General features: G+C 35.0%; 1 protein-coding gene across 17 annotated transcripts in view; it reads right to left on the bottom strand.

Annotated features, from left to right (window-relative positions):
- Positions 1–20,008, bottom strand: part of LOC131801872 (inositol hexakisphosphate and diphosphoinositol-pentakisphosphate kinase-like) — a 50,628-nt gene extending 30,620 nt beyond the window's left edge. For 4 of the 17 annotated variants that reach the window (XM_059120967.1, XM_059120969.1, XM_059120971.1 and 1 more), the window contains exons 1-5: positions 6,010–6,716; positions 2,627–2,827; positions 2,327–2,558; positions 218–372; positions 66–153 (exon numbers count right to left, since the gene is read on the bottom strand). In XM_059120967.1, coding sequence (XP_058976950.1) covers positions 66–153; positions 218–372; positions 2,327–2,558; positions 2,627–2,827; positions 6,010–6,564 — 1,231 coding nt within the window. In that variant the 5' untranslated portion in view covers positions 6,565–6,716. Of the gene's footprint in view, positions 1–65; positions 154–217; positions 373–2,326; positions 2,559–2,626; positions 2,828–6,009; positions 6,722–11,767; positions 11,801–14,958; positions 15,018–15,192; positions 15,542–18,993 lie in introns of those variants that run through there. The other 13 variants (XM_059120979.1, XM_059120975.1, XM_059120968.1 and 10 more) reach the window with 11 other exon arrangements.
- Between the last annotated feature and the right edge of the window lie 445 nt (positions 20,009–20,453).

Raw genomic sequence — 20,453 nt, 5'->3', positions numbered from 1 at the left:
AAAAAAATAATAAAGAAAAAGAAAACAACATTAAAACAAGAATGTAAAAAACATTAAATACGTACCATCTGTGGGCATAAAATCTTCATAAATAAATGAACCCGTTTTGCGAACACGAGATTCAGGTGAATAAACACTGCTACGGCTACCGATCTGTAAGTAAAAAATTATCTTATTTTGTAAGAGTTGTTTAAGAGTCATAATAAATTAGACAAACCTTTCGGAATAATCGTTGACTTCCGCCACCCGCCGAAGTTGGATAATAAATGTAAATGTTATGATCTTCAGCTGAAACGGGTTTCTCAACAAAAGGTTTATTAAATATAATGCCATTGACTTCAACATGATCCTCGGATTCGATTAATTCATGTTCTGGAAATAAAATACAAGCGATTAAAATTTGAATTATATCACAATTGAATCAAAAAAATAAATAGATTGCAAATAGAGCTCCGAAAATTAGCCCCCCCCTTTAGAAACTAATAACTATTAATCCGTTAACCGTGAATGTATAACTTTAAAAATATTCTAAACAACCGACAGATGTATTTCCTCAGCCAATGGTTGATTATTTAAATATATTTTGACTTCTGTCATGATTATTCAAACTGTTGACACTCTATGGAGTAGGTGCCGAAGGAATTTGTCTATATTGTCCATTTCGTAGCGGACCTAAATATATATTATATTAATATTACGACGTGCCAGGTCTGGACTATATTGATTACTTTCTTCACTTTATAGGAGATATGAGGTAATTTTTAGAAAATGTTGACATGTGCGTGAGGTACCAGATATAGTCGACCGATGTATTCCATTTTCATATTTCATATAATACAGAAAAAAATATTGGTATGGAAAAATTACAAGAAAATCGAACATTTATATCCAATTTTATGCGAAATTATAAATTCCGATAAATTCCATATTCATAACAGGTATCTGGTTAAGAGTAATATTTAGATTTAGCAAGTTGTAAAGAATCGCCGACTTGTTTCGCAAGTTAAGACGGATATAAGTATTGAAAATTTTGACCCTTTGTGAGTGAGGTACCAAAAGGTTGTTAGCAAAAATAGTTTTATGTGTGAAATTTAAAGAGAGTTGAATGCTTATTTCGCTTTCTTTGAGCGTTTTGTTTTTCAAAATTTTGTTTTCTATATGAGGGAGGTAACAGAAGAAATGGTCCGATCTTCACCACCTTTATAACACATCTTGATGGAAATATTGAGATGTATCAAGTGTGAATGGAATCGGATGTTAATTTCTCGTTTTATGAGCTTCATGAATATTTAAAATTTTGACCCTTTGTGGGAGAGGTACCAGAAGGAGTGGACCGATATACACCATCTTCACAGCAGATATTTTGCTAGTAGAAATAATGGGATGTGTGAAATGTGAGATGTACCGCATGCTTATTTCGGATTGTATGATCGCTTTGGTTATTTTTGTGGGAGGTACCAAAGGGAATGGCCCGATCTCTTCCATCTTTATAAGAGATCTTGTGTTGATGGAAATATTGAGATGTGCCAAGACCGAATGGAATCGGATGTTAATTTCACGTTGGGCTTCATGAATATTAAAAATTTTGACTCTTTGTTGGGGAAGTACCGGAAGGAGTGGAACGATATATTTCATCTTCACCCCATACCTTGGGTTAATAAAAATATTGTGATGTTTGTAATTTGAAAACAATCGTAGACTTATATCATGTTTTATAAGAGTTATAATTATTTAATATTTTGACCTTTGATACTTGATGGAGTAGCGGTCAACTCCATTTTTTGTCCATTTTTGCACCTGAACTAGCACTGCTGCAAATATTAGGATGTGCAAAATTGGAGCAACATCGGATTATCCTTTTTTTTGGGCAGTAAATTATTTTTTTAAAAGTGTTGACATTTTTGTGGATTAGCTATCAGAAAGGGTGTACCGATATTGCCTATCTCCGAACTCAATTTAACTTTGACAATAATATTACGATGTACCAAGTTTGGATCAAATCGGATACTCTCTTCGAAAGTTATCGGGCCTGCAAGCCAGACAGACGGACGGACATCGCAAGATCGACTCCAAATGTCCTGAAACGGATTGGTCCAAATAGACCTAGATTCTAAAACTGTTATTTCTATGAGGCACGTTTTGGCCGTATCAAATGATATATAACCTCTCTATCAATATGGTTGAAGGTATAAAAATCCTCAAATTTTGCGGCAATAGAAGTTCATAAATTATTCTTAAAAATATACGCATATCTGCCCTAACTGTTCCTCCAAAAATTATTCGTCATCGACCGGAATCAAGTAAATGTTCACAGTAATATACTCACGTTTTGGATCTGGTGAATCACGATCTAATACCGCATAACGTGGTATTTCAATTCCTTCCTTTTCCAATATTGCATAGACACGGCGACGATCTTGAATATCATATTGCATGTGGAGATTGTTGAGGACATATGGTTTACGCAATTGAGCATATTGTATGGCCTTTTCCAGGGGAAAGCCCTTGGAATGGAAAGAAACGAGGCAGTCGCAGATTGGCCAATTCTCTACAGGTTCCTGGGAAAACAAAACAAAGGGAACGTGTCAAGTTAAATTCTATTAAGTGTATGGAGGGAATCACTTACCTTTAAAATAACATCTTCCTCGAAGATGACCATTTTAATGAACTCAAATTCCTGCAGTCGTGTCAAGATCTCTTTCATCGGCTTCGACTGTGTCTTTTTAGCCATGGCACAAATGCCCACAACGACTTGTTTGCCGGTATTTGAAGATGTACTGGCATCGGAGTCCATGCCGTCATTACTTTCACAGAAATCGGTGTCGCCCTGGAAATAGATTTGAAGAATTTTATGTTAAATATTCCAAGAATGTAAAACGTTTTAGCGACATAAATAAATGCAAGCTATAAATTTTACGTGCTTTTGAAGAAAATTTAGAAGACGAAATAAAAAAATGAAAAAAATTCAATTTGTTTTCTGGTTTGTCAATGTCACACACAATAACAAATGCGAGAATTTATTTTTAAAATACAGTAGAAAATATATTGAAAGAATATCATAATGCGGTAATATTTATGTAACACAACCATACTGCAATAAGCAAAAAGACTATGAACAATCGTTTGCCAAACAAAATCAATAGAAATGAACCACCAGTTAGAAAGAGGGATTTTCATAACCTACCCCAATATGCAATCAAGAAAAGAATATTTTTATACCCACCATCGTACCTCCTCATACCGTTTGTAACTTATTGAAATAAATAATCATTTAGGACCCAACCAAGTATATATATTCTTGATCAGCGTAAAACTCTATGATGATTTTGACCATGTCCACTTCTCTATACATTAAATTAGGAAGCATTTTTTGCACTTTAATAAGCAGTCAGCGAGTCTGCGTAGAGAGTTTTAAATACCCGAGTGTCAATGATATTTAGACTGGTGATGTTCCTGCTGGTCCCACGTAGAGGGTCTTCTACAGAACAGCTGCAGTAGGTTGTGTACCCATGGAAGATATTAAGATAGAAGACGGTCAAGGATTGTATATACGGTCTTTTACCTGTAGAAGGCCTATCCAAAGCCCTCCATCTACAGAAGTTCGGGAAATTGTTTTCTAGTGCCCGTTGCTTCGTCAGCCAAAAGCCCACCTTAAATTTCTAGATTACTTCCAATAGTCCGGTAGTACCCAAAATGTACAATTTGTTCAGTTTGATAATTTTTAAATTAAAACTTCATCCGTCATACTAAATTTTCAGACTTTGAAGTTTTTCCATTTTTCAGAAGGACTAATAGGAAAACGTTTACCTTTTACATGTCTTCAAAATCTTTCATTATGAACTAGGGAGGATATTAGTAAAAACTTTTGAACAATGGACCCACGTCCATTTTTTCCGTGCAAAACTATTTCAACGTCTCCATATATAAACCCTAAAAACCCCAAAAACAGTGATCTAAAATTAGTACCATTTAGTATACATTTTCAAAACTACCACCAGATATCAAAATCAGAGGCCAACAGAACCTCAGTAGCAAATTTCTGGATTCCATCGCTATACACTCACCCAATACCAAATTTAGTTACATTTAGTACAATTATAGCAATATCAAATTTCCGGATATTAGTTCTATTTCTTCACCCAATATTAAACTTAGTACCATTTAGTACTTTAGATACAATTTGAGTACACATTTCCAAAACCACCTCCATATCTCAATTCTAGATACCAACAGAGACCTCAATATAAAATTTCTGGATTCAAGTCAATATCCTACACAATACTAAATTTAGTACTTTTTAGTATTTTGTGTGAAATTTTACCACCCACACATCTTAATTCCAGATACCAACAGAGAGCCCAGTATTAAATTTCTCCTCGTCCAATACCAAAGTTAGTACTATTTAGTATTTTTGTGCAATTCTATTATACATTTCCAAAGCCACCTCCGTATCTCAATTTCATACACCAACAGAGGGCTCAATATCAAATTTCAGGATTCCAGCCCCAATCTTTCACCTTTTACCAAATTTCCAAACCACAGCCAAATCTCGAACGCAGATGCTATCAGTAATCTAAATATCAAATTCATGATTTCAGCTCTATTCAAATGACCAAATTTAGTACTCTTCGTACAATTATAGTACACATTTCCAAAACCACCTCCATATCTCAATTCCAGATACCAACAGAATGTTCAATATGAAATTTTAGGATTTTAGCCCTAACCTTTCGCCCAATACCAAATTTAGTACAATTTCAAAAATTCAGTACGCATTTCCAAAACAGCGCACAAATCTACCATCACCAGAGACCCCATTACTAAATTTCAATATTCTAGCTTCACCCGTTCACCCTAAACCATCCCTTGCAAATTTAAAGCAATTTAGTACAGTTCGCACACTTAGTACCTTCATATATCGAACTTAATTTCCAACCTTGTTTCTCATACCAAATTTCGAGTTTTTAGTAAATCGTACTATTTCAGAAGTTTAGTAACATTTTAGGAATTTTTGTAACCTTAAAGTTCGAATTTCTAAAAAAACTTTTGTGTCTCTATACTGCGCTCCATCACAATTTTAGCTCATTCGGTTATCCAATACAAAGTATTTAATTTTTATTACATTTTAGTACTTTTCGTACTCGTAAACCCAGCCTACGCATCAAGACCTACTCTCGTGCAAAATTAAGCCGTTTCGTCTGGGCGTTGATTCTCAGTCAGTCAGTTACTACTCTTTGCAAATGATCATATATTAACTTCTTCTGTCTTTAGATGACCTGTAAAATCTCATTTGTTTATAGAAGGCCTATAAAATGCCTTATATCTATGGAAGACCTTGTATGTAAAAGAGGTTTAATGAATTCTCTTTAAAAACTTATTTGACTTTAAGTAGCGTTAAATTTAACTTTTCTTATCTCAGAAATAAGGCAAACACTTTCATTCACAAAAAAAATCAAACAATTAAAATACAATGACAAAGTGTTTAGCTAATTCTAAAATACATTGAAACAAAATTTGTGGGAGAACTCGAAATGTGACAACAGGTGAAAAGTACCTGCCTTCCTTCCTTCCCGAAATGTACGCAAGCCAAGATAGTGTGGGGTTCAAACACTCAATAATTTATGACAAAAGCAATTGTAATTGCAAGTATTTAGTTCGAGGTGGGTAGATAAATGGGGCACGTATTGCATACACAAATAAATTTATATATATTTAAATGACCAATTAAGAATTGTGCATATTTTTGGCGCTAAATATCATAGAGCAGATGGCGAAAATAACAAAAGCGGAAACAAAGTTTCCAAACGAATGAATAAACAAATGCCAATATTTATAAAATATTGTAATTGTCCGTGACGGTAATGCCCGTTTTAGTGGCTGCAATGATAAAAGCAACCATCGAAAATAGAGGAATGAAAAAATACTAAAATAAAAACGAAAACAATAATCAAAATAAACACAGAAAATAAAACAACGACGAACCAAAACAAAAGTGTACGACAAACCTACATTTAAACATTCATCACAATAGCAAAAGTCATCGACTTCATCATCATCGTCGTCGTAGTCTTCTTCATCATCGTCATAGTAGTCATCGTAGCCGTCCTCAAATTCTTCATCCTCCTTATTATCAGCGTCATTTACACCAGCATTGTCTTGCTTGGCGGCTATGCCTTCTTCAGCTGCAACGGCATCACCGGTTTCATTTTTAATATCGTCATTGTTATTGGCATTTTCTTTGTTAATCACCGCCTCCCGCCCACTTGGACAACGACGACGGCTGCGGAGACGACTTCTACGTTTTCGACGATTTTGCATTCTACATTTTGTGTTATTAGGATCAATTTCCCCATTGTCATCTGTAGCACCGCATTGGCGGCGATGACCTTCAACGCCAATTGCCCCCCTAGCGCAGTCATTGTTTTCATCATAGTTTCCATCCGGGCCAAAGGCGGACGACGATGATGATGGATCACCCAAGTGGGCATGTTTCAATTTACGGCGCCTCTGTTGAGAACGATATTTTTTCAAGCGCCACCAATCCTTAAGCCAAGTCCATTCCATGGCTTTTTAATTGAATTTCACACACACACACAAACGAACCAAAAATTGAATCCTTGCTTTGATTGAATTTTTTGAAATTCCATCGACCGTTACAATGGAATCGTTTTTCAATAACAACGCACGTTATATTTTTTTCCGAAGACCCGCAATACCGTCAACAATACAACGACTGTCATACACAAGTGCGCCCAATCTACTGACTCTTTGGTATTGAAAAATTGTGCAATTCTCATTTCACCAAGAGGTCTCATTTAAAATAATAATTATTTTGTTATTGTTGTTGTTGTTGTTGGTGTACGTTTTTTTTTCATTTAAAACAATAATTTAAATTTATTGTTGTATTTTACTGTTTCTCAACAAAGAGATAAAAAATTCTATTCATTATTCTCCACTAAAGCATTCGTCGGTAGGTTAGGCGGCAGCCTTTCCAACTGTTATACATTTGCCTCTCAAGCGTTGGCAGCGTTTAAAGGGTAGGATGGATAACAGCCGGCCGGCTATCTTTAGCACCTTATCAGACAGTCGACATTCGCTCTCATTTAGATTGATGTTGTTATTATCTAAATAAAATTATCACAATATTGCCATTTCTGACGTCACGAATTGGGTAGGAAAACAAAAAATTGTAGTTGCTATCACCGCTGGAAAAATTTGGTTTTAACAACAATGCGAGACTGCCAGATTTGCATTAATTTCTGATGGTTGGAAGATTCATTCACATGATACCATAACCTTGCATAAAATGCAAAATAAAGGCCGAGGCCTATTCGATTCGAAAAATATCGAATTGTATTCACGTAATAATATTTGAAAATCTTCTAATATTTTTTTCGTTATTTAAGGTATTTTCGATAATAAGTTCATTAACCTTAAGGGAGCTCAATAAGTTCTTTCGAATATTTTATAACTTGATAAAGGTCAATAAACTCTTTAAAAAGTATGACCAAATTTTTATGTGCATGATTAAAAACCTTGAAAAAATCCTCAATTTGGGATCTTTAGGAAACTTACATTTGTATTAATTTTTGAAATAAGTTCATGAAAAATCCTCGAAGTTTTGGTCCCGTCGAGGAGCTATAAATTCTTTATAAGCCCATATTATATTCAAAGAATATCGAATTGTATTCACTTGTTAATATTTAAAAATCTTCCTCAAGTGTTAATAATACCCTCCACCTCAGGATAAATGAAACTTTTTTATATAAAATATCTGAATTAAAGCGTGCTCCACTTTAAACTACAAATACTAGTAAGACCTTTTCACAACGCAGTTAAACTTATCAAAAAACCATAAAGTGAATGAGGCCGTTATATGGGGCCATACCAAAACGGGAACCTCTACAGACAATTTTATACTTCAAGGATTGTCATCCATCAAATCTTCTAAAATACCAAAATTGAAACAATTTCATGGGTAAATGTAACTAGGCTTATCAAAATGCCAAATATCGGTGGATATCGGTTTATGTGCGCTATGGGAAAACGTGGACCTAAATATTCAATATTTCGCCACGGGAGCTAGAACCCATCATGGCCAACAAATTCCAATTTTTAGACAAATCCGGGAAAAAATGTTGCAAAAATCATCAAAACACCGAATATGGGGAGATACACTTGTATGGGGGCCAGAGATGGTCTGTTTGACAGTTTTTTAGGTTTTCTACTGTCGAAAAGTTGCAAATATCATATACGTGTATAAAACGTTGAAAAGTAAAAAACGTCATAAACATCTAAAATACTGTAATATTCCACATAATACATCCCAAGTTGAAAACGTTTAGAACGTATTATCGAAACCTCGCTGATCTTAGAGTAGACAGTTTCCTTGCGTAAGTCTTCCAAATCTGGCAAAGTTACTTCAGAGAGATTAAAACCTAAGGCTGTCGTTTTCTTCCAAAGACATAAAACTGTAAAGATTGAACAAAATACATATTGCCCCTTTTTTGTCTGGATCAGGCAATAGATGGAGGACGACATGGTAAAAATGCATTGCATGCAATTTACAATATATGTTATTCCGATATCGCAAAAAAATGACGTTAAGCTGTGGAGAAAAACAACAGATATCATAGATATAGACTCAAATACGTATATACAAATTACCGAAAATCCTATTAAAGTGTCCGCTATGTTACATTATAACACAATGTTATGTTACGATATGGTGTCATAATTTGTCATATTTCAAAATTTTATCATATTTTTTCTACTACCAATGCCATCTATTGAATCAATGGAACAATGAAATGTCCCATCTTTTTATATGCCTTTGTATTCAACCACCACGTTTCTGTCAAAAACTCATATTCTTTGTGTAGGTTTACGACTTTTTCGACGTATGTATTATACGTCGGAAAAGTATGTCATATACGTCAGAATTTCTGACAGACCATCTATGATGGGGGCTATACCAAAACGTGGACCTGTATATACAATGAATTATTATGACCTACAAATACCAATTCTTATACAAATCCGTGAAAACATTTGGAAAAAATCAAAAAAAATACCGAATATCGGGAGGTACCGTTATATGGGGACTATACCAAAATGTGGACCGATATGTCTCATTTTCAATACCAACCATCCTAGGCACAATACAAATTGTTCTGACGCTCTACGTCAAATAATGTGGGCTGTATCGTGATTTCAACAGACCGACAGAGGGACAGACAGACTGACGTCGTTAAATCGACTTTGAATTTTATGCTGATTATGAATATATATACTTTATGGGGTCTCCGATGAATATTTAGGGATGTTACAAACGGAATGAAAAAATTAATATGCCCTTTCCAAGGTGGAGGGTATAAAAATCTATGTTCGATATCAGGTTCGCCAACCTAAGGAAGACTTAAAAAGTTCGTTGAAATCGAAAATTTTAAAACTTTAGGAATTTTAACAAAACACTTTAGAAGATAGCCAATGTAGGACCAAAATTTTAAATAAGTTCTTGATTAAGGATCTTTAAAACATGCTCGTTTTTGAACCTTTAGTGAGTCTCAAAGAAAATTTCAAATTATTTAATAAGTCCTTGATTAACGATCTTAAAAATTATCTTCGATTTGTGACCTTTAAGGAGCCGCAATAACTTCTAGAGTAAACTTAACCACTCGTGAAGATAAAAAATACTTTTCTATTCCTCTATTTAAAGAATATCCAAATGTATTTGTACACACAAACATTTAAAATATTCTGTTTGTATTCGATATCAGGTTCGTTGAAGAACAATATTGAGTGTTTAAGGGGTTTTAGGACTTAATTTTTTGATAAGTGCACGATTTAGTATCTTATGGCAAATTCTTAAAAAACCCTCGATTTCAGTTCCTCAAAAATACTTTCTAGCAAATCTGTAAAAATCTTGGTATTTCAGAGTGTCTCAAACATTCAAAATTCTTTAAAAAAACTAAATTTCATGACCTTAAGAAAGACTTAAAAATTCCATGAAAAATCCATGTTTCATAAACATAAGAGATACCAAAATATATCTTTAAAAACGTCGTTCTACGGCCTTTAGAAAGGCTTCAAAAATCTTTAAACCATTTCACGTTCCAAGGAATTTAAGGAGGCTTGAAAATCTACTTTTCATGACCTCAAGGGAGGCTTAACTTTTTTTCTAAACTTATGTTCTATGTCCTTTATATAAGCTTGAAAAATTCTTTAAAAATCCATGTTCCGGGACCATTTGTGGGGTCAGAAAAAATGTAATTTTGCATTCTAAGGCTTAAACACTATTTCAAAATATATTCGTCTCAAAAATCCACGCTTAATGACCTCATAGAAGGCTTTAAAAAATCCACCTTTCAGGGGCTGTAGGGAATCTCAACCAAATCTATAAATAATCCACGTTCTGTAACTTTTTGGCAAGTTCAACAAACCCTTTACAAAAATTCAAGTTTGATAGCATTTAAGAAGGTTCAATAAATCTTTAAAACTCCACGCTCTATGACTTTTAAGGAAGTTCGACAAATTCTTTAGAATCCATCTTCTGTGACATTTAAGAAGGTAAAAAAATCCACGTTTCATAATTTTGAGGTAGGCTCATAATTAATAAAAAAATCTTTAAAAACAAAGATAAAGTTTATTAAGGGAGGTTCAAAAAATTCTGCGTTTTAAGGCGGCTAGAACATTTTTAAAAATTCACGTTTTGGGAACCTTTATGGATATTAAAAAAATATATGCACAAATCCATGATTAGGGCCCTTAAAAATTCTGGTTTTAGAACGCTTATGTATACTCCAAAAAATCTGAAAAAATCTAAAGGCTAAAATTTTTAAAAAATACACTAAGGTCTTAACAGGTCGTTTTGGGAATTTGTAGAGATACTCAAATAATTCTTTTAAAATTCACTCAAAAATGTTTGGAAAATCCATTTAGGCCTGAACAGGTCCTTTTGGGAACTTTCAGGGATACGCAAAAAATGTCTTAAAAATCCACGTCTTATGGTCCTTAAAAATTCTTTTTTTTTATGTATGCACAAAAAAATCTGAATTTCAAGGTCATTAGAGGCTCTTTTAAAATCCACTTGAGGCTTTAAAATTGTATGCTATGCTTTGCTGCTACAACGTAACGATTGTAGTCGATATTCGCCATCAATCCCTTTAAAATGTTAGTCCTTTTTTAAATAATGACAAAAATGCCGATATTTCGCAGTCTTCTCACTGATTCCATTGGCCCAGGAAAGTACCAGGAAAGTACATATTCTGTGGCGTCCAATATGGAATATCTAAGTACCTAAGTACAAATTTTACGGTTAACAACCTTGATGATGATGTTGGCAAGAAGAGTTAATTTTCCACTGTCATTATCAGCCAGCCGTTACCGGTCACACTCAATCAGCTTGTTGTCATTTATCATAATTGATATAACACAAATATTTTGATTAGCAACTAAATATTTTATGCACACACAGAAACAGACACAGACGATATTGATTGATGGAATTGTTTGAATAAATCATAATTCTTAACTATTTGGGATATTGAGATATTTGCTTGAAAATTATTTTTCAAATAGAAATATCAAAATAAAGCATTGCTCGATAATTTTACACTTAGCATTTTCTTCAAATGTCATCATTTTTGTTTTGGTTTTCTAATTAAAAAAAAGCAAAACTATTTTCGTTCGCTCTTTCCTAAATTATTTTGTTCCATTAAATGTTTCAACACGTCTCCACTTTATTTCGTTTGCGAAAAATACTTACGTCGTCATAGTAAAACATATTTATTTTAAACTGTCTTATTTATAATTTTCAATGTTATTATTTTTAACCCGACCAATATTACTCGACTCGATCCAAAAATAATTATAAACCACCTGTTGACACGAGTCAGACCAGAAAACAAATGAATGAAATTTGTAAGACCTGTAGAGCATGCTTAGCATAACAAAGTCGAAAAAAAAAAAAAAACAAAAAATACACACATGCTGCTTATTTGTTGTAGCTGTCGCTGATTAAAAATAGAGATAAACTTACAAGCAAAATAGAAGGAGAGCAAAATTTCATTGAAACAACAGAGTAGGCTTGGATGGAGGAGGGAGCACAAATGATGATAAGGCCAAATAAACAAATATTTGCTATAGAAAATTTTTTGCCAAAATGGGAGAAATGTATACGTTATTTTGGAAAGTGGTATAAGATAGCTTGGCCTGGGGAGGTGGCTTTCACAATATTAGTGAGGGATAGCATATCTTAGGAGTCTACAACTAAATTAAACTAGAATTAAAAAGAAAAATGAGTTTAATATTAGATTAAAACAATTTTAAACATCCTAAGTGCGGGTAATTTTTCTGCAGCTTATTTTAATTTGCAAAATTTATTTTTTTTCTTTTCTAAGAAACTTAGTAATTAGGTAATTTTCCATTAAAAATTTTGATTCCCACTGATGAATTTATATTCAGTAATATCCAACAATACAATAGTTTAATACTATGTTAATAATATTTTTAGACATTTTATTAGAGGATATTAAATTGACAGTAATGAGAGGAACTAAACTAAACAAGTCACTATTTTTATAGTATCCTGGATGTCGTAATTGTGCCCTAACTAAGTCTGCTCAATATTAGGATGAACACAATGGACCAGCAGGTCTCCGAGTGGAGCGGTTACAAAAAAGGCGATCGCGCGTCCTTTAACCTAACCTAAGGTTGCTCAATAAATTTGGATGTGATGTTAATTTTTAGCAAGGATAAGGCATAGAAAATATGACTAAAATGTAGGAAAGACTTGACATGGGTGTTTACTTTTTTTACAGGGACTATTCCAAAAAGTTGACCGACACGATCGATTTTTTTAAGATCAACAATCATTGCAATAATGTTGCGATGTACTAGGTTTGGACCAAATCGGATACTCCCTTCGTGAGTTATCGTGCGCACCAACCAGCCAGACAGACAGATGGACGGACTTCACTAGATCGCTTTAAAATGCCCTGAAACGGTTTGTGCTCAAAAAGACCTAGGGTCGAAAACCCTTACGATGAGATATGTTTTTTTCGTATACAGGGTGAGATGAACAAACTGCAACCAACCACAGACTGCTGTCCACTGACAGCTGATTATATTGTCTAGAAGCGTACAAAAGCATTTTGGTGAGAATTTTCCAGAAAAAAAGTTATTCGTGATGGAATTCTAGCGTGATAGTGTGATTTCTTTATATTTGACTGGAAAACCAAAAGTGGCTATCGTTAGAGCACTCCAGCATTTAAATGGGAATAAATCTTTGGTGTCTCGTAACGTCGCTCTTTAATGGTGATACTGGTAGCGTAGCCCGACGTCAAGGAAGTGAACGGAAGAAAACAGCAACATCAGCAGAAATGGTTCTAAAAGTAAAGAAGCGACTTGATCGAAAACCGCGTCGCAGTGGCCGAAAAATGGCTTGTGAGCTGAACACATCGCAAAATTCCATTCGGCAAATATTGAAAAATGAGCTCGGGGTAAAGCCATTGAAACTCCAAAAAGTGCAAGAACTTACACCGCAACAGAAATAAAATAGACTCAAAAGAGCTAAACAGTTGCTTCGCTTGGTCGAAAGTGGTGAATTGCCGAATTTGGTTTTCTCCGATGAGAAAACATTCGTTGTCCAGCAGTTTGTAAACAAACAAAATGATCGTGTTTACTTGCCAAAGAGGTCAGCTGAAAATGTACACCTTCGGTTGGCCACCAGAACGGCCATGGTGATGGTGTCGATGGTAGCTCTCCATGGTGCCGATGGTAGCTCTCCGCTCATATTAATCCGTGGCATCAGAATAAATTCCAAATATTATCGTGAAAATATTCTGCGGAGCCTTGTGCACGCAAACATTTTGGCGCAGACCTTGGACATTCCAACAGGACTCAGCACCATCGAATTCAGAACGCGCCACCCAAGAATGGTTACAAAATGAGGTTCCTAGCTTCATTTCCAGCGAACAATGGCCACCAAAATCTCCGGATGCCAATTCGTTGGAATATTGTGTCTGGAATATTTTGGAAAGCAAGATTGGCACTAAAAAATACCAAAGTGTCGATCAGCTGAGCTGTGCCGGGAATGGGCCAAAATACCGCAGAGCAACATTCGGACAGCGTGAGACGGTTTCATTGGCCGTTTGAAGGGCATAATTCATGCCAAAGGTGACCAATTCGAACCAATCTAAACTTTTTCTAAAATTTGATGCTATTTCCGACATTTTTTGCTTTCATTCAATAAAATTTAATAAAAACAATGCAAAAATTATGGCGTTTGCCTTATTTGCAATTTTATATCTCACCCTGTATTTTGTTGGGTCTTTAATGATTATTTCGATGATTTACAAACTGAAGGACAATTTTAATATGCCCTTCAAACTATGTATGGTGGGGGCATAAAAAAGTGAAGGCTAAAATGGGTTTATGATCATCACATTAACCAACCCATCGTGACAGTCGGCTCATTTCAAACCTAGTTTTAAATCTGTAGTAAAAGACTTAAGTTATTTTACAAATGAACGTCGCATGCCATGCGCTGCATGATTATTGTTAAAAGATGAATGAAATGTAAAAAAGAGAAAAGTTCCAACACTCCACTCAAACAAAAATGCGTTCAATGGCTTGATCTTTATCTACAACTGGCCTGACCAGACCCATGAATTTCATGCAATGTTTGTCAAACTAATTAATAAATTTTTCCTTAAAGATAAACAAAATAAAATCGAACTAATTATCAGTTAATAAATAGAAAAAATACATATGTACATGTATGCATGAAGGCATGAAGGAAAAAAAGAACAACAACGAAAAAAGCAAATATTTAACTGGGCCAGAAATCAAGTAAACAAATTTAAAAAAAATGCAAGAAAGAAATAAAACAGCAAACGAAAACAATTTATAAGATAGTAAAAGTAAGGCTAAAGAAATGTAAAGAGATACACCCACCCCATAAGAAAATGAAGAACAACGTAAGTCCATGGTGGGTGTAGTAGAGGATGCCGATTCTAAAATAAAAATCATCGAAAGAGAAAAAAAGACAGACAGCAAAGGAGGAAGTAGACAAAAAAAAAGAAAACGGAAACGTGACAAAAGAAGAAAAAAAAAAACAAATAATGATATGAGTAATTTCTTAGCAAATCCCATGTGCATGTGATGCATCATAGTACGACATATACCCACCCCCTAGATTAGGCGTCGAACTGACATGTAACAATGTTGTTGCTGTTAAACCTTCAGCACATGAACTGCAATTCATACACTCTTGACATGTTGTCTGTTGTTGTTGGTGTTGCTGCTGATGCAGATGTTGCTGCTGTTGTTGACGTTTGCATATTTGACATTGCATATGATTTTGACGACAATAGCTGTGGGCATTGTTACGTCTATAATGTGAACTGCGACGATATGGTGACCAATTATTTGCTGGCTCATTACAATTGCCACCAGCAGCACAAACGATTTTCTCAAAACTGTTTCCCATTGTATGGGTGGGTGGAGATTTGTCTTTTTGATTTCAATCTATTTTAGATGCTTTGTGTTGCAAGAGATTTTCTTAAAATATTGATTTTTAATTGGCTACAAGGGGACATAAATGTTTAGAATCGCAAGGAAAATTGCAAATTTATTTTGTAACTATTGCCATTCGTGTGTGTACTTTAATAGAAAACCCATAATAGTTATAGTGATGTATTGAATTTGGATGTTTGAATTGATAGATTACAATTTGATTGACAAACACCAAGATCCAATAGTTGGCAAAATTGTCCAATCTCAATCAATGAAGTGGAACAAAGCCTTTGTATAAAAGGTATCAGACGCTTTTGTCGACAGATTTTTACCCCCAGCCTTGAGTTATGATTATTCAAACTGTTGACCTTTTATGGGGGAGGGTTCCGGAGCAATTGGCCAATATTGACCAATATTACAACGTGCCATATTTGGACTATATCTTCTACTTACTACACTTTATATAAGATTTATTTGAGATTTATGAAATTTGCATCATATGCAATTTTTTGGAAAATGTGGAAATATGCGTGAGGTAACAGACATAACGGAGCGAAGTATTTTATTTTCATACTTCATCTAAATTTTATGCGAAATCATAAACTACGATAAACTACTTATTCATATCAGATTTCTGGTTAAGAGAAATATTTATATATAGAAAGTTGTAAAGAATCACCGACTTGTTTCGCAAGTTATGACAGATATAATATATATCTTGCGTTTGCAAATATATTTGGATGTGTGAAATTTGAAGACAATTGGATGCTTATCTCGCTTTCTTTGAGCGTTTTTTATTCCAGAAATCTGGAACCCTATGTGGGGAAGGTACCAGAAGAAATGGTCCGATCTGTGCCATCCTTATAACAATTATTGTGTTGATAAAGATTTACCAAGTCTGAATGGAATGCTCAAAATGTTGACCCTTTGTGGGGGAGGTACCAGAAGGAGTGGACCGATAAGTCCCATATTCACACCAGATCTTGGGTTAATAAAAATATTGTGATGTGTGTAATTTGAGGAGAACCGTATGCTTATTTTATGATTGTATGGCCGTTTTTTGTTATTCAAAACTTTAACCCTTTGTGGGGGAGGTACCACAAAGTATGGTCCGATCTTTACTATCTTTATAACATATCTTGTGTTGATGAAAATATTGAGACGTGCCAAGTCTGAATGGAATCGGATGTTAATTTCCCGTTTTATGAGCTTAATGGATACTCTAAATTTTGACGCTTTGTGGGGAGGTACCAGAAGAAGTGAACCGATATGTCCCATCTTCACCCCAGACCTTGGGTAAATAAAAAAATGGTGATGTGTGTAAAAAGGAGCACCTGATGCTTATTTCGGGTTTATGATCGTTTTTGTTATTCAAAACTTTGACCCTTTGTGGCGGAGGTACCAGAAGGAATCGTCCGATCTCTACCATCTTTATAACAGATCCTGTGTTAATGGAAATATTCAGACGTACTATGTCTGGATGGAATCGGATGTTAATTTTGCGTTTTATGAGCATCATGGAAATTCAAAATTTTGACCTTTTGTGGGGGAGGTACCAGGAGGTGTGGACAGATATATCCCAACTCCACATCAGATCTTGTGTTAGTAGAAATAATGGTGGTGTGCACCGATATTGCCCATTTTAGCACCTGACCTAGCACTGATGCAAATATTAGGATTTGAGATCAAAAAACTGAAACCAGACTGTTACAATTTCAAAGCCACTCGTCCGACAGCTGTTAAAATTATTCCAGTGACAGCTTATTATATTGTTTACAAGCGTACAAAAGAAAAAAGTTATTCGTGATGGAATTCAAACGTGGTAGTGTGATTTCTTTATATTTGGTTGGAAAACCACAAGTGGCTATCGTTGGAGCACTCCAGAATTTAAATGTGAATAAATCGTTTGTGTCTCGTACAATCGCTTGTTACCGTAACACTGGTAGTGTAGCCCGACGTCAAGGAGGTTTACGGAAGAAAACATCAACATCAGCAGAAATGGTTCGAAAAGTAATGGAGCGACTTGATCGAAACCCGCGTCGCAGTGTCTGAAAAATGGCTCGTGAGCTGAACATATCGCAATGTTCCATTCGGCAAATATTGAAAAATGAGCTCGGGGTAAAGCCATTGAAATTCCAAAAAGTGCAAGAACTTACATCGTAACAGCAAGAAAATAGACTCAAAACAGCTAAAGAGTTGCTTCGCTTGGCCGAAATTGGGAAACTGTCGAATTTGGTTTTCTCCGACGAGAAAACATTCGCTGTTCTTCCCAAAGAGGTCAGCTGAAAATGTGAACATTCGGTTGGCCACCAGAACTCAAGCGCCGGCCATGGTGATGGTGTGGGTCGCCATAACAGACGATGGTCACTCTCCGCTCGTATTAATCGATCGTGGCATCAGAATAAGCCGAATATCATCGCGAAAATATTCTGGAGGGTGTATAAAAGCCTTGAGCACGCAAACATATTGGCCGCTTATTCTAAAATTTCCAATTTTATTTCCATTTTTTTTGCTTTTATTCGACAAAACTTAAAAAAATTTAAAAATGATGGCGTTGATTATGTTACAGTTTTTTATCTCACCCTGTACATCCTTTCATGGAACAAATTGTCAATAGGTTTGACCAACTTCTATAAATATGCAACTTGTTTCGCTATATAATCGATTCAAAAAAATGCTCGGCATAAAGAAGTGCCTACATTGCAACCGTTTCATAATATCCCTAAATAGCTATCATTCATAGTCAATTAAATGTCACAAAGTAATTCAATTTTATACAATACGCCTTCAAATAATTGCAGCCAAGAGGAATATCCGGCCGTTGGGACATTCGTGGAAAATGTTAATTCCCCACGATTACTCTTGAAAATAAATTGATTTGTCAATATCCTCTTTAAATCACCGTTAAGACCCTTATCAAAATCCAATTAAATCCAAGTAAGTCATTCACATAACAAGTAATCTCGTTTACTTGCATTCCTCCCACACAATGTCGTCGTCCTTGTTTGTTCCTCCCTAAAGAAGTAAATAAAAGCAACAGCAAATTGTGTTTTCTTTTGCAGCAACAACGACCAACAAAAAATCATATCCTTACTCCCCAAAAACAACAAAATCATCATCGTTGTGGAACATATGACTTGGTGTACAGAAATTCCGACAACTACAACACAATTATATACGCTACACTTCAAGGCCATTTTAAACGAAAACTTAACACTTATTGATTTTTCGATATGTGTGTGTGCTTTTTTGCTAAAATACAGAAGAAGAACCACAAATAAACCAAAACATTTAAACAAATGCATGCATGGGATATTAGATAGTGGGAGGTGGGAGAGGAATTGAGCAGGGGTTTTTTTTCACTACGCCAAATGACCAAATTCAAATTCTACATAAATCATTATTAATTGTCTAGCCAATGAGGAAAAGAAGAAGAAGGAGCAAAAACGTTTATAATTAGTAACAGGAAATTACATTGCCATCATGACCCAAGAAAAATCCCGGACGTTGATGGGTACGCTCAATGCCGCCGCTGCCTGCTAACGAGGTATGATGGGATTGTTGTGATGACACGGCTGCAGCGGCGGCGGCCGCGGCTGCTGCTTGTTGGGAAGATTGTTGACGCAGATCCTGGTAACCTGACTCTAGTTCGGTGTAGGACATCTTTTCACAGTTAATGTTGATGCTGCTGCTGCTACTGGCGAAGAACCTTGAGAATGTGTTGATGGCGGTGGTGGTGTTGGTGTCAAGGTCTTGGTGCTTGATGATGATGCTGGTGCTGCTAAATCTAGGTGTGCCTTCTTTTGTGGATCCGTGAGTAGGCGAAATGTTTCAGATGTCTGACGGTTTTGAGGGGTAGATGGTGTTTTTAGTAAAGTTTTTGGGGAATTTTGTAGTGAATGCATTAATCTGAATTTGCTGCAATATGCACACAATTACGAAGGAAGAAATTACGGACTTGATTGCTTTTTCTTTTCTTTTGAGGGGAGTGAAAAGTGCAAAAAATCTAAACTTTTCTGCAACTTTTGCTGGGTGTTCCGGGGTTTCTTCACGAATTTTTCAAATTTTTTCGCACACAATACACACAAGAAGCAGCGAATGAACGAAGCATATCAAACCCAAAAATTTTCAAGTTGACCTTTAAAGCACTCGCAATAAAAAAAGAAAAGCACACACTTTCTTTAAAATTTCCAAATTTTTAACACTTTTCGAAGAAATAAATTCCACACTTCCGACCGTTATGTAATGCAATTTTAGGTATTCTTTCGCTTGATTTCTTTGCACCGAAATTGGCAAAATGATTTTTTGTGTATTTTCTAAGGCGTCTCACTAAATACACAACCATCCACGACAAATGACGACGGCAAAATTTTGTCTGTCAAACCAACATCTTCGACTTGATGTTGATGTTTTGTTGCTGCTTGTTTAGAATGGCTGGCGATAGAGGAAATGTGAAATTTTTGCGAATGTGAAGATAAAGTATGGTGAAAATATGTTGTTTAGAATAGGTTATAAAGCAAAATGGGAAAATTTTGCGCACGTTGAGATGGAATGTGGTGAAAATTTGTTAGTGTTTATTCATTTGTTTAGAATAGAGTGCAAAGAAAATGTGCAAATTTTGCGAATGAGAAGATGGAGAATAGTGATGATTTGTACCATATTTCTATAGACTACTGGCCACACATCAACTTTCAAGAATTACAAATAAAATTTGCTAATGTTGGGTTCAGACGATAGAGAAAAAAATGCTTGGATTTGACAAAAAACTGGAAAGTCCTGGAAATATAAAAGAATATTCAGTCTTCTTAAAACTGACTTCTCAGATAAAAGCTTCCTATAACAGGAGAAATACAGCTATACAAGTTGTGCCGGTTTTCTTAAAAACTGCTCTGTTCCAAATCTGCAAGAATGCCAAGGTTTTTACTGCAACAACC

This window comes from Musca domestica, unplaced genomic scaffold, assembly GCF_030504385.1.
Source record: "Musca domestica strain aabys unplaced genomic scaffold, Musca_domestica.polishedcontigs.V.1.1 18, whole genome shotgun sequence".
NCBI classification, from domain to species: Eukaryota; Metazoa; Arthropoda; class Insecta; order Diptera; family Muscidae; genus Musca; species Musca domestica.
Note: the sequence above shows the minus strand (reverse complement) of the source record. Positions and strands in the feature narration are given on the sequence as shown.